At 43.7% G+C, this 15,578-nt stretch overlaps 2 protein-coding genes across 2 annotated transcripts; both read right to left on the reverse strand.

The window, feature by feature from the left end:
- Positions 1-925: 925 nt before the first annotated feature.
- On the reverse strand, positions 926-2,354 carry LOC115528811 (olfactory receptor 10A3-like). The gene is made up of 2 exons (XM_030337143.1): positions 2,288-2,354; positions 926-2,180 (listed from the first exon to the last, which is right to left on the reverse strand). The coding sequence occupies exon 2, from the start codon at positions 2,141-2,143 to the stop codon at positions 1,187-1,189; it is 957 nt and encodes a 318-aa protein (XP_030193003.1). The 5' UTR covers positions 2,144-2,180; positions 2,288-2,354; the 3' UTR covers positions 926-1,186.
- Positions 2,355-9,688: 7,334 nt separating this feature from the next.
- LOC115561096 (olfactory receptor 10A3-like) lies at positions 9,689-14,760 on the reverse strand. The gene is made up of 2 exons (XM_030380895.1): positions 13,829-14,760; positions 9,689-9,716 (listed from the first exon to the last, which is right to left on the reverse strand). The coding sequence occupies exons 1-2, from the start codon at positions 14,758-14,760 to the stop codon at positions 9,689-9,691; spliced, it is 960 nt and encodes a 319-aa protein (XP_030236755.1).
- Positions 14,761-15,578: the final 818 nt, after the last annotated feature.

A 15,578-nucleotide genomic window follows, 5' to 3' on the forward strand; every position in this document is an offset into this window, starting at 1 on the left:
ATGTATTAATTACATCAGAAAAATTGTACGTCTATGTGTCTGAAATGTCCCGATGCGAATAAACCATACCAGGAAATATATTTGTGTGTACTTTCACCTTTGCACCCTAGTATGTTTAATTACAAAAGACCATGAACATTAATTAATAAGTCATTAATTACTTTGAAGCATAAAATAATATGTTTGCAATGAGACTGCATTATGAAAATATTTCCAGAACTTTTAGGATGTTAAGTTACCTTTGATGATAATTTTATCTTTATATATTCAAATTCAATAAAAAAGGTGCATTGGAATTGTATCTGGTTTATTTAGTTATTTTTTAGTCAACCTTGCTCTTTTAATGATTTTAATCATGTTTATCTGAAGTTCTTTTGTGTTTAACCCATATATAAGTGGATTGAGTACTGGGGGAAATACGATTACTGATACACCCAGGGCCCTTCTGATGTTCGGGGACACTCTTTCAAACCTGTGAGCCATCAAAGCGATGATACAAATGAATTGAAAGAATAAAAAAAACACCAGATGTGTTCCACATGTTTGTAGAGCTTTGCCTCTTGCATCTGGGTGCTTATTCTTCATACAAGTCAACAATATCTGGATGTATGTGTATGTTACTATGATAACTGGTCCAGCTTGGACTAATATGATAGTGAATATGCCATAGTTTTTCAAATTTCAACAAAATAAAAAAGGGGCAATGGAATTGTATCTGGTTTAGTTGGTTATTTTTAAAAGTGACATATTATACCACCAGGTGTGAGTGTGATTAGCCCTTCGAAGCCGTTTTGAAAATCTGTGTCTTCTGACATCACTAGTGGTCATGTCCACCTAGATGTGTGCTGGATAAAACGGCTTGTAACTGTTAATCACATTCACACCTGGTGGTATAAAATGTCCCCTTTAAGTCAAACATAAATCAAAGTGAACACAGACCATTTATCTTTGTTTTATGCAATTTGTCTCATATGATCGTCAATCTATGCCTTTTTTTCACTGTTATTGAAATAAGTCCCCAATTTAGAGAAAATTGGAAAAATTCTATGTTTTCGTCATTCTCCCTAAAACAAAAGAAAATAAAAATGTTGTACTCGGAAAAAATCATGAAGTTGGCGTGTTTGATAACGTAATTCTCAGGCCAAAAGGCATCTTTAAAATCACATAGTTTCAAATTCCATCTGAATCAGTGGGTTAACTGGCTCTTTAAAATTAATCTTTTAACCATTTGAATCATGTTTTTCCGCAGTTCTTTTGTGTTGAGCCCATATATAAGTGGATTGAGTACTGGGGGAAATACCATAAATGCTATACCCAGGGCCCTTCTCAGGTTTGGGGACACACTCTTAAATCTGTGAGCCATCACAGTGAGCATACAAATGAATTGTAAGAATATAAAAACCACCAGATGTGTTCCACATGTTTGGAGAGCTTTCCCTATCCTATCTGACTTCTTATTCTTCATACAAGTCAACAATATCTGGATGTATGTGTATGTTACAATGACGGCTGGTGCAGCTTGGACTAATATGATAGTGAATACACCATAGTTTCTATTGACGCTGGTGTCTTCACAGGTTAGTTTCACTAAAGAGGGAGTGTTGCAGAATATATCAACTATATTATTCATACATAATTTGAACTGTGTAGTAGTACACAACAGCACTCCCATAATAATGATGATAGATAACCAAACGCCTACGATGATTCTTATCAAAACATTGAACGTCAAGAGAGAGTGGTACCTAAGAGGCAAGCATATAGCAATATATCTGTCATAAGCCATCGCAGTTAAGAATAAGAAGTCTCCTCCACCAGAGATGTGAATCAACAGAGCCTGAAGAAAACACCCAGGGTAGGAAACAGAGCGGTCATTTGTCAATATACTGTGTAACAGCTGAGGGAGAAGAGCAGTGGCTCCCATTATGTCCAGTATAGGCAGGTTTAACAGCAAGATGAACATAGGTGAATGCAAACTCTTTGTGAAGACAATTGTTGTAAACACTAGTATATTACAAAACAGAATAATTACATATGTAAGGGTCCCAAAAACAAAAGCAGGGTAAATGTAGCCAGGCGGTATATCTAATGATTCCATCGTCAGCTCCAATGTCCAGTGACCATGGGTATCATTTATTTTCATTATTGTATGGTTTTAACGGTCAAAGTATTGAATTTTCCTAGAGAGAAAAAAATCAAAGCATTTCAAGTTGAATCAAAGTTAAGTAAGTCACAATATCTTGGTTAACACTTCAAACAACTCGATATTCATTGCATGGTATATTACCTGTTACCCTCGATAGTACTTCTGTCATCAACTATAATTGACGCCATGCATGTTCAGTACATTTATGTTATGCCCAATGCAGTGCTACAAGACAGTTATTATATAGTCACGGGAGAAGCAGGGAGACCCAAGAGAGAAATAGAAAACAAACAGACCAGAGGGGTATTCCCCAAAGCCGGTTTTATCACATAACCGGGTAAGTTAACCCAGGGTTTGCGGTAACCCTAGGTTTTCCGTTCCAAAAGGATCACGGTATGTTAGTTGCTATAGAAACATATGCTCTGAATCAAACCTGGTCGGAGCAAGTATTGAATTTTCCTAGAGAGAAAAAAATCAAAGCATTTCAAGTTGAATCAAAGTTAAGTTAGTCACAAACACTTCAAACAACTCGATATTCATTGCATGGTATATTACCTGTTAGTACTTCTGTCATCAACTATAATTGACGCCATGCATATTCAGTACATTTATGTTATGCCCAATGCAGTGCTACAGGACAGTTATTTTAAAGTCATGGGAGAAGCAGGGAGACCCAAGAGAGAAATACAAAACAAACAGACCAGGATGGCGGGCTGAACTCAAGTCAGCGTCTACCCAATCAGAAGAGCTACAGCTATGAAGCTGAAATTACATATAGTTAGGTTTCGACTCCAATCAGAGGGGTTCTGGGTTCCGTCCCTATGTCCGCAGCCTACCTGTAGACATCCTGCAAACCCCTGCCTGTATCTGAATTCACTGTAACTGGATTTGGATAAATTCATTTGCTAAATTATTCAAAGTAGATGGATCTTTGACAGTAGACTCGGACAGGGTCTGTGTACTTAGATCCATGTGTTGTGACGAGCGTTCTCACGGAAACGCGCGGTGATTAGGGTCTATACGTGGTGCGCAAGGCCGCCTTAATGCACGGGCTTGCCTGGGCTGAAGCCCTAGGGCCTACGCCGATCGGGGGGCCTATCATGAGCTGCAGTAAAGAAAAAAAAAATAATATATATATATTTTTTTTTATTTTTATTTATATTTTATACTGGCCCTTGATAGGCCCCCAGATGGGCGAAGGCCCAAGACAATGTGATTTTTTGTTTGGGGCTTACAAAGATCAGAGGCCTATCATCAGCCAAGAAAAAAGAGGGCCAGTGGCCCCTTTACACCAGAGCCACACTCGTCCCACCCCCCCCCCCGTCAACAACGGCAAAATGTCGGAAATAAGTTACACATCTTCATTGTAAGATCCCCTCTCAGGGGGCCTACAAAACCTCAGGGCCGCTGAGGCAGGCCTGGTGGTGCGACACACTGCAGCCGTGTCGGTGTCAGGGTGTCGGACGCCCCTCGGGAACAACCTCGGTCGTGGTATGTCATTCACGGAGGTGCTCGGCTCGGCTCCTACCCCGTTCCGACGCAGGTCACTCGGTTAAGTCCCTCGTAGTTCTGTAAGATTTCAGATTTGACCCCTTTTTTATGGTTTACGAGTGGGTCAAGGTCCCTGGTCACCACGAAACCCGATGTATCTTTTGCCTTGGGGTCCGAGCAGTAAAGCTGCTTGGCCCTATTGTTTCTGTAACGTTTTTTTTTTTTTCCTCAAATTCTGTAAAAGTCATACTGCAGCCTATACCGCCGATTGGCTGCCGTGCATCACCCAAATGGGTGCTACATACTGGTGGTGGTTAGTGAGGTCCCCCCCCCCCCCCCCCCCTTCACTGTAGGCGTCTTTGAGTGTCTAGAAAAGCGCTAAATAAATTCAATGAATTATTATTATTATTATTATACCGTAAATCGAAAAAATGTGAATTTTTCAGGTATGGTTAACAATAACCCCCTCTACCCATAAACCCAAATTTGTGGTACTGCACCCAAAGGTGGCTCTATTGTAAAAAATCATGAATTAGGTTTATTTATCCTCACCAGATTGACCTGGACTCAAAATTCTTTCAGAATAATAATCTCTAGAACCAGATGCATTTATAAAACCCTAAAAATTTATAATTTCCCCACAATTTCATATTAAAGCTAAACATGATAAAAAGATTCACAGGCTACAAAAAGAATCAAACATTCGCCAAAATCGCCACATAAAATCTTTAGACCAAGCCTCACAAAAATCATCGAACATAATTTGTTTTACTTAGTTCCATTTGAGAAATATTAGCCAATAAGGTTGGAGCAGTTAGCCCATTTTTCTTATATGACCATTTTGTTATTGTATAAAAAAACATACGACTATTATTAGGTGGATACCAATACCCCCCACTGCTAATAAACCCCAATTGTGGTACTGCACCCAAAGGTGGCGCTATTTAAAATAATTATGAACCAGCCACATTTCTCCTTACGAGATTGACCTGGACTAAAAATTCTTTCATCATATTAATCTCTAAAATCAGATGCATCTTTTTCAGCCTGGTCTTCTGCTCTAAAAATGTTTACTTTTCCCACAATTTCATAGAAAAGCCAAACGTCCACAGTCTCAACTCATTTTGCCTACATGACCATTTTTTATTGTATAACTACCATACGGCTATCAATAGGTGGATACAACAGTGCAAATCATGTCTAGAAAGCCCTTAATTCTCTTGTGAAATGTGTGCTTGGAGTATTATTGATGTTGTGTGCTTATCAATAGACATTTTTCCGATGTGAATGAGGCTTCATGCTGTTCAGGAATGTCAATTCCTGAATAGGAATTGACATTACAGTACTAGGGATTATTGGGATAATTCCTTGTACTGGTGGTGCTTAGGTTGAGTGTTCGAATCTCGAGTAGAGCATTATGAAGAAGCTGAACATGACATTCTATTTCATTCCTACTGACCTGCACTGGATGTTCCATCTCGCGCATGCGCAGGTCGAGTAATTATACCAAAAAAGTCACCGGTGACACCTGGGTGACCCGAGAAAGTCTATATATTCCGGAGTCACCCGAGGTTCTGTTCCTTCTATTTTCTCGCGGTAGCGTACTAGCAGGACACACAAACATTGTTTGTTGTAAGAGATACCATATTAGCTTGTCGCAAGTAGCCTTGTAACCCAAGGGTTGGTGCCTCGATTTGACTTCGTCCACCAAGGGCTGCGACTTGCAATTTGTTTGATTTCGGCAGGGGTGAGTAAAGTGTGTAGGCTACGCGTAGTCGACTATCCGTCGGCTAGCGCGGCAGCTGATTTCACCTTTCTACCCTTTGCTTTAATTTGCTTAGAGCATTAATTGGCGGCTAGTTTTCAGTCGCTGTGTTATTCTTTCGGTCTCGCACCGTTTCTCAGGTGCGTTCACCTAAGCCCGGTTGCTCATTTGTATGCGCCAGTGCGCGGCTTGGAGTCCAAGCCGCCGTCACTGTATTTATTTAGCCAGTTGCGCTCTTTGATTAATCGCCAGTGAGTGGCTTGGGTTTCCAAAAGCCGTCACTGTATTTTTCTGGCGCCGTCACTCTATTGTCGGGCGCATTATTGCCCGGGTGCTCTCGCCTGTAGCTTGATTGCCTAGCCTGCGCTGATTGCTCTCCGGTGGGCTGCTTGGATTACCAAGGCTCGCCGTCACTGTGCTGTTGCCGGGGTGTCGCGTCGTTGCTCGGGTGCTCTCGCCTAAAGCGCGATTGCCTAGCCTGTGTTAATTTGCTCTCCAGTGGGCTGCTTTGGTTTTCAAGGCTCGCCTTCACTATTATTGTCGGAGTGTCGCGTCGCTCAGGTGCTCTCGCCTGTAGCTCGCCGTCACTGTTATCATCGGGCTGTCGCGTCGTTGCTTGGGTGCTCTCGCCTTAAACTCGATAGCCTAGCCTGTGTTAATTTTCCCTCCAGTGGAATGCTTGGGTTTCCAAGGCTTGCCGTCACTGTTATTGTCGGGGTGTCGCGTCGCTCGGGTGCTCTCGCCTGTAGCTTGCCGTCACTGTTATTGTCGGGGTGTCGCGTCGTTGCTCGGGTGCTCTCGCCTAAAACTCGATTGCCTGGCCTACTGATTAATTTGCTTGCAATTAATTTGCCGACATGCTAAGCGCCCATAGTTGTGTCGCCTGCATGGCCTCCCTGCAGGCGGAGGATGGCCATGACCAGTGCCCTGCGTGTCTCGGGGTTGAACACCTCAGGGAAGCAGTGTCAGATAACCCGTGCATGAACTGTAGTTTCATGCCTCATGCACTGAGGCTAGCTAGGTTGGCTGAGGTGGAGGGCAGACCAGGGTTGCCCCCTTCGGGTCTTGGTCCTAGTGGCACCAGGCGCCGTGCCTCGTAAGGCCGTGCCTCGACCTTACGGGAAGTCCCGTAAGGTCGAAAACTTGGCGAACCAAGTGGATAAGCTCTCGGATGAGGTTGCTCAGATTAAAGCCCTCCTACAGAACCTCCAACAAGCTCAGGGTGTACCAGCCGCGGCCCCTGCGGCTGCGCCACCCACTTATACAGAGGATGACATGCTGTTTACAGCTGCGTCCTGTAGCCTCTTTGCAGAGGAGGAAGAGCAAGCGTCCCTTGCCTCTCAGGCGTTCTCTCAAGGGTCTCTGGGCTGCTCGGCTAGAGGGTCAGTGTCCGGTCGCGACACTGTTAGACCAGCCGTGCGAATGGCCCTGGCAAGACTGGGGTTGGATGAAGCTCCTGTTTCATCTGCACCTGTGAACGCCTTTTTTCCACAGGTCAACCTTCCGTTTTCTCTTTGCCCCCCTCTGAGCCGTACATCGCAGAGCTTCATAGATGCTGGCCAGATTCAAGGACTCTCTCCCAGCACACTAGTGATAGCAGAGGTCTGGCAACTATGGCCAATGCTGATTCTTATGGCTTGGACCGGTTAGCTCCGATTGAGCCTGCTATAGTGTCCCTGGTTGTCTCCCCGGACGAGGCTCTGAGAACCGATGCGCGCTGCCCTCGGCCCCAGTGCCGGATTACAGATGACCTCCTTACCAGGAGTTACAACATTGCTGCCCGTGTGGGACGTCTTGGGAATTCGCTTTCTCACATCGTTCTGGCTCTGTCTCAGACTATACGGGGGTCAGGTGCTGATCCTTCAGCACAGACCCTCAGTGATGCTTCACTGCAAACTTTTGCGTACGTGACTAGGGAGCTAGGCAGGTTAATGTCAACTGTTACGTTGGCGCGCCGCAAGGTTTGGCTGGCGCAGTCACCCCTGTCGGAGGTGTGTCGACGGACCCTCCGTTCTCTTCCAGTGGTCCCAGGCCAGACGTTTGGGCCAGCTGCTCTTCAGGCCCTTGAGCGAAGAGTACAGGTTGGCCAGGCTAGCCAGCAGTTTGCTAGCTTACGGCGTGCACCTCTGCTTCATTCTAGGCCAGTGGCCTCTGCGGTACCCCGTGCCAATAGCTCTCAACCACGTTCAGGTGGACAATCGAGGGGCCAGCACTTCTCAGCACGGGCTGACCAGCGCCGTAGCTCTGCGCCACGGGTGGCATTTCAGGCGCCAAGAGGTTCGGCGCTCAGCCGCCGCCCCCCCCCCAGGTAGGTACTAAAGTCCAAGGGCCAGTCGTCGGACGCTTTTCTCAGCAGCACCTGAGCTACTGGCAAGAGCAGACCACAGACCCTTGGATAGTGTCCACGCTATCCAACGGGTACACACTCCAATTCCGACGCCGGCCCCCAACTTTCAGCGGGATCAAGGTTACCGTGGTCACCAATCCCGACAGGTCCCTGGTCCTGAGACAGGAAGTAGCCACCCTCCTTGGGAAGGGTGCTATCGAAGTAGTAGAACCACAAGAACAGCTCGATGGGTTCTACTCAACCTACTTTCTGGTACCGAAGAAGGATTGCGGGTTTCGCCCCATTCTGGACTTGAGAGGGCTGAATCAGTTCCTCAAGGTTCTTCCCTTCCACATGCTGCGTGTTGCGGACGTCCTCCAGGCTATCGCTCAGGGGGACTGGTTCGTATCGATAGACCTGAAAGACGCTTACTTTCACGTCCCTATTACCCAACGTCACAAGCGGTTCCTCCGCTTTGCTTTTCTGGGCAAGGTGTACCAGTTCAGGGTTCTTCCGTTTGGGCTGTCTCTGGCCCCGCGTATATTGACACGGTGTGTAGCAGCAGGCCTGTCACCATTACAGGCCACAGGTATGGCGATACTGCCATACCTGGACGACTGGTTGGTCATTTCCCCAACTCGGGAGCAGGCGGTCAGGGACACAGCCATGCTCCTCAGCCATGTGGACCGGCTTGGCCTTATGGTCAACTTTACCAAGAGCAACCTTACACCATGTCGGGTTGTGAGCTATCTGGGGCTGGTGCTCGACTCGGTGGCCATGCGAGCCTGCCTCTCTCCAAAGCGCGTAGCTACCATTCTGCAGCTGCTACAGCGCTTCAGGCGGGGGAAGTTGCTGGAATACAGCCTCTTCCTTCGACTGAAAGGTATGCTGACCTCAGCATCCATGGTGGTCCCACTAGGCCTTCTGGAATTGCGTCCCCTTCAGATCTGGGTGAATGGTCTCCACTCCACAAGTGGCAGAGACACAAGATGGTCAGGGTGTCTGGGCGGTGCCTTCGGGCCCTCAGACCCTGGAGAGAGAGGGCATACCTGATTGCAGGGTCGCCCTTAGGGAGGATAGCTTCCCGGCGGGAGGTTGTGGAGACGGACGCCTCCCTTTCCGGCTGGGGTGCAGTATGGCAGTGCAGGACTGTCAGAGGCCAGTGGGATGCCCAGCAGAGACTGGAGCATATAAATGTGCTGGAACTCCTTGCGGTGTTCTTAGCTCTCAGGCACTTCCTTCCAGTTCTGAGGGACCGACATGTTCTTGTCCGGACAGACAACACCTCCAGTCTACCACGTCAACCATCAGGGGGGCACCAGATCGAGGCAGAGCCTGCGGGTCACGCAAAGGCTCCAGGTGTCCGGAACACAGCGGCAGACCTTCTCTCTTGCCAAGGGCCACCCCCCGGAGAGTGGAGACTCCATCCGGAGGTGGTGGGGATGATTTGGGACAGGTATGGCAGGGCAGTGGCGGATCTCATTGTTTCCGAAGAGACCACCCACTGTCCCCTTTGGTTCTCCTTGACGGAGAGGACCAGTCCCCTAGGGCAGGACGATCTGGCTCATGCTTGGCCAGACAGCCTGCTTTATGCATTTCCCCCAATTCCCCTTTTACTGGCAACGCTGGACAGGGTCCAGTGTGGCTGTTAGAGCCTACTTCTGGTGGCTCCACATTGGCCAGGAAGGCCATGGTTCCCACCATTACTGAAACTCCTCAACGGAGAGCCTTGGTGCCTCCCAGAGAGACAGGACCTTCTATCTCAGGTAGGCGGACGCATATGGCACACGAATCCGGGTCTCCCCATCATGTAAACCAATCAATCGAGTTGGCTGCTTTCAATCCCCCAGGCTCTCCAGGGGGTGCAGAAAGAGTGTCAGACCTGTTGTGCCCGGAGCGGGCGCTTAGGGCATATGTTGAAGCGACAACCAGCTTGCGTAAGACAGATAACCTCTGTCTGTTACGGGGGCTGCAGGAAGGGGGCTGCCCTGTCGAAACAGAGACTCTCACACTGGGTTGTGGATGTGGTCTTGAATGCCTATAGGGCACAGGGGCTCCCTATGCCCTTGGCCGTTAAGTGCCACTCTACCAGGAGTATGGCTACATCATGGGCTTTGCTCCGTGGCTACATGGTCCTCATCATGTACGTTTGCCCGATAATACAGGGTTAATGTCGCTGCTCCTCATCCTGTGGCGACGGCTGTCTTGTCGACGGCTTCGAGCCCTTGATTGAAGTGAGCACTCTTCGTGACCTTTTTGGTATTAGTCATCCAGTGTTAAAGCACCGCCTCTGGATGTCAGTAGGAATGAAATAGAACAATAGTTACGTATGTAACTACGGTTCTATGAATTCCGGATGACCGCCAGAGTTCTCTGTCACTCAGACTTCTCAGATTCCGCGAGAAGATCCAGTTGGAACAGAACCTCGGGTGACTCCGGAATATATAGACTTTCTCGGGTCACCCAGGTGTCACAGGTGACTTTTTTGGTATAATTACTCGACCTGCGCATGCGCGAGATGGAACATCCAGTGCTAAAGCACCGCCTCTGACGGTCATCCGGAATTCATGGAACAACAATGGCCGTTACATAGGCCGTGACATAGGAAGGAACACTGGTACACACTGGTAGGAATACATATTTAGTTTGAGTGTCTCCGAAACTTTGCCTGACGAACCCCAATTCTCCCGCACAGAGCAGATCTGTGGCCTATTCTACACATTTCAATTTTCTTAATTATAATTATATTATTCATTTTTACTGAATTTGTTTTTTATTACTGGAAAAAAATAATTAAAAAAAACTTGGTGTTGTTGGTGTGCAACACTGAGTAATCGGTGTTGGCTTCAACACCGGTAATACCGTATATCGCGGCAACCCTATAAGGCACCAATATAAACTAAAAAAAGTAAGGAAATTAGCAATTAACTGGCTGCACAGTGGCTGACAGAAAAAGGCTGCAGAGGGTGATAAAGTCAGCTGAAAAAACTATTGGCTCTCCCTTGCCCTCCTTTGATGACATTGCCAGCTCTCGATGCATCTCAAGAAAGATCATCTGCGACCACCTCCATCCCAGCCACCACCCGCTCAGCCTACTGCCCTCTGGTAGGAGGTAGAGGAGCCTGAAGATCAGAACCAACAGACTGAACAACAGCTTCTTTCCTTGGGCAATCAGGACACTTAACACTCATAAAACATAAAACATTAAACAGACACACATATACCTCACTTTCTATAAAGTGCAATATGCTTACGGCCTTTTATACTTTATATTTAGTATTCACCTCGCCTATCCTTGTCCTGTTCCAAATGTTTTTCTTGTTATTTCTGTCTTGTTTTTTAAATTGGCCAGAGTGACCAACACAACCACGTTGGCTGAAATATGCTGGTTGAAGAATGGGATGCCATCCAACAGCAGTGTGTGACCAGGCTGGTGACCAGGATGAGGAGGAGGTGCCAGGCTGTTGTGGCTGCGTGTGTTTCTTCCACACGCTACTGAGGCTCCTGTTTATGAAATGAATAAATTGTTTAATTGCCAAAATGTCTCGTTTCTTCAAACTTCAATCATCCAATCCACCAAACGAGTCAATGGCAGAATAAGCTGCATTGGCAGAGAAGATTTGGCAAATTTTTCATGGGCGCGTAACCCACATACTCAGCTCTGCTGCTCATCCAACAAGTGCATGTTCCTTAAAAATGGGGCACCATTTGAAAGGGAACTATACAGGCTTTCGAATGGTATAAGATTTATTGCCAAAAAGCATTGTTACCATATAGAAGTAATCAACCAAACACAAATTTTCTTTCTTTTTGTGCTAAGTTTATATGTAAGGTAACCTTGTTGACAGCGCGGTTTTGTGTCCTTTTCATGAGTGATTTTGGAGCGGCTAGGTGCATCAATATAGTGGGTCAGTTGTGCATCGCGTTACAGTAAACGCGAATCGACTTCTGTTGGTTGCGCATAGTCAAGTCCAAATGCTTCCATAGAGGAGCCCTATATAAATGCATTGAATTATAATTAATTATAATATATATTGTTCACTATAGAATTATCATCAGTTTCCTTTTCAAATAAACTCTCATAATCAAATGTGGTAACTCTCACATCCATGTAGTTGTTGTTTATCCAAACTTGAAGTAAAAAATGTAAGTCTTTGGGTTCATTTGCTTGATGGCTGAATAGAAACCGGCCTCCCTGCCACCCAGGAGAGTGGGATTAAGACTCACTTATTCAATACTGTTCTCAATGACAACGAAACAACTGACATACACAGACTCCCAAATCATCCAATTTAAGCGTCAAATTTTTAATATGAAATAGATATTTATGTTAGGACAATTATTACAAACATTAAACAGAGAATTTGCCTTAAACTGATCTTAAAATAATCAAATTGAAAAATGAGTATAAAAAAAAAGAATAATGAACAAAAACATTGGACACCACTGCAAAATTAGCATGATCTACAAATACTATATTGCAAGAAATGTATTAATTACATCAGAAAAATTGTACATCTATGTGTCTGAAATGTCCCAATGCGAATGTGTACTTTCACCTTTGCACCCTAGTATGTCTAATTACAAAAGACCATGAATATTAATTAATAAGTCATTAATTACTTTGAAGCATAAAATAATATGTTTGCAAGGAGACTACATTATGAAAATATTTCCAGAAACATTTAGGATGTTAAGTTACCTTTGATGATAATTGTATCTTTATATATTCAAATCAATAAAAAACGGTGCATTGGAATTGTATCTGGTTTAGTTAGTTATTTTTTAGTTAACCTTGCTTTTTTAATGATTTTAATCATGTTTATCTGAAGTTCTTTTGTGTTTAACCCATATATAAGTGGATTGAGTACTGGGGGAAATACGATTACTGATACACCCAGGGCCCTTCTGATGTTCGGGGACACTCTTTCAAACCTGTGAGCCATCAAAGCGATGATACAAATGAATTGAAAGAATAAAAAAACCACCAGATGTGTTCCACATGTTTGTAGAGCTTTGCCTCTTGCATCTGGCTGCTTATTCTTCATACAAGTCAACAATATCTGGATGTATGTGTATGTTACTATGATAACTGGTCCAGCTTGGACTAATATGATATTGAATATTTATATGTAAGGTAACCTTGTTGACAGCGCGGTTTTGTGTCCTTTTCATGAGTGATTTTGGAGCGGCTAGGTGCATCAATATAGTGGGTCAGTTGTGCATCGCGTTACAGTAAACGCGAATCGACTTCTGTTGGTTGCGCATAGTCAAGTCCAAATGCTTCCATAGAGGAGCCCTATATAAATGCATTGAATTATAATTAATTATAATATATATTGTTCACTATAGAATTATCATCAGTTTCCTTTTCAAATAAACTCTCATAATCAAATGTGGTAACTCTCACATCCATGTAGTTGTTGTTTATCCAAACTTGAAGTAAAAAATGTAAGTCTTTGGGTTCATTTGCTTGATGGCTGAATAGAAACCGGCCTCCCTGCCACCCAGGAGAGTGGGATTAAGACTCACTTATTCAATACTGTTCTCAATGACAACGAAACAACTGACATACACAGACTCCCAAATCATCCAATTTAAGCGTCAAATTTTTAATATGAAATAGATATTTATGTTAGGACAATTATTACAAACATTAAACAGAGAATTTGCCTTAAACTGATCTTAAAATAATCAAATTGAAAAATGAGTATAAAAAAAAAGAATAATGAACAAAAACATTGGACACCACTGCAAAATTAGCATGATCTACAAATACTATATTGCAAGAAATGTATTAATTACATCAGAAAAATTGTACATCTATGTGTCTGAAATGTCCCAATGCGAATGTGTACTTTCACCTTTGCACCCTAGTATGTCTAATTACAAAAGACCATGAATATTAATTAATAAGTCATTAATTACTTTGAAGCATAAAATAATATGTTTGCAAGGAGACTGCATTATGAAAATATTTCCAGAAACATTTAGGATGTTAAGTTACCTTTGATGATAATTGTATCTTTATATATTCAAATTCAATAAAAAACGGTGCATTGGAATTGTATCTGGTTTAGTTAGTTATTTTTTAGTTAACCTTGCTCTTTTAATGATTTTAATCATGTTTATCTGAAGTTCTTTTGTGTTTAACCCATATATAAGTGGATTGAGTACTGGGGGAAATACGATTACTGATACACCCAGGGCCCTTCTGATGTTCGGGGACACTCTTTCAAACCTGTGAGCCATCAAAGCGATGATACAAATGAATTGAAAGAATAAAAAAACCACCAGATGTGTTCCACATGTTTGTAGAGCTTTGCCTCTTGCATCTGGCTGCTTATTCTTCATACAAGTCAACAATATCTGGATGTATGTGTATGTTACTATGATAACTGGTCCAGCTTGGACTAATATGATATTGAATATGCCATAGTTTTTATTGACGCTGGTGTCTTCACAGACTAGTTTCACTAAAGTGGGATTGCTGCAGAATATATCTACTATATTATTCCTACATAGTTTGAACTCTGTAGTAGTACCCAATGCCACTGTAATAATAAAGATGACACCGAACCAAACAACAACGATGATTCTCGTCAAAATATTTGACGTCATCAGAGAGTGGTACCTAAGAGGCAAGCATATAGCAACATATCTGTCGTAAGCCATCGCAGTTAAGAATAAGAAGTTCCCTGAACCATAGATGTGAATCAACAGAGCCTGGAGAAAACACCCAGGGTAGGAAATAGAGCGGTCCTTTGACACAATACTGTGTAACAGCTGAGGGAAAAGAGCAGTGGCTCCCATTACGTCCAGTACAGGCAGGTTTAACAGCAAGATGAACATAGGCGAATGCAAACTCTTTGTGAAGACAATTGTTGTAATCACTAATATATTACAAAACAGAATCATTACATATGTAAGTGTCCCAAAAACAACAACGGTGTAAATGTAGCCAGGCGGTATATTTAATGATTCCATCGTCAGCTCCAATGTCCAGTGACCAGGGGTATCATTTATTTTCATTGTTGTATGATCTTAGTTTTTTTATTTTCCTGGATGGAAGTCAGAACATGTTAGTTAAAACTTCAAACAGCTCGAAATTCATTGATAACCTCTTGGTATCTTACCTGTTACGCTGGATAGTACTTATGTCATAAACTGTAATTGATACCATGCATGATCTGTACATTTATGCTGTGCCCATCCAGGAAAGTTATTTTATAATCATGTGAGAACCAGGAAGACCCAATAGAGAAACAAAACAAACAGACCAGGGTGGGGGGCTGAACTCAAGTCAGAGGCTACCAATAGGTTAGAGCTACAGCTATGAAGCTGCATTTACAGATGGTCAGACTGTTTCAATTCCCAACACAGAGGTTTAGGGCTCCATCCCTAATGTCCGCAGCCTACATGTAGACATCTTTCTGTAAGATGGTGATCCCCTGCCTGATTAAAAATGACATGTATCTGAATTCATTGTAAATGGATTTGGATAATGGCATCTGCTAAATGGCTCAATAGTGAATACATGGATCTTTGACAGAAATGATCCAAATTAGTAAATGGGTTGACTTGTTGGACAGGGTAGACTTTGACATAACCATGTGTTACAGCCATGTGTGTCTATCCCAGTCTTCCTGTCAGGGTCTTACTTCATGTAATTTGTTGCTATGGTCCACATGGATCTATGTGTGTTTTTCTTCATATGATTCAGTGGATGTGGGGATGTGTACAGCGCTTTAATGCAAATAGATTACGATTATTTGTATTATTAATTGAATAATTAAATGTTAATAATCAGATCGGTTTATGAATCTTGCTCAAGGCTGCTTACAGGTAGG

The sequence above is a fragment of the Gadus morhua genome, chromosome 16 (genome assembly GCF_902167405.1).
Source record: "Gadus morhua chromosome 16, gadMor3.0, whole genome shotgun sequence".
NCBI classification, from domain to species: Eukaryota; Metazoa; Chordata; class Actinopteri; order Gadiformes; family Gadidae; genus Gadus; species Gadus morhua.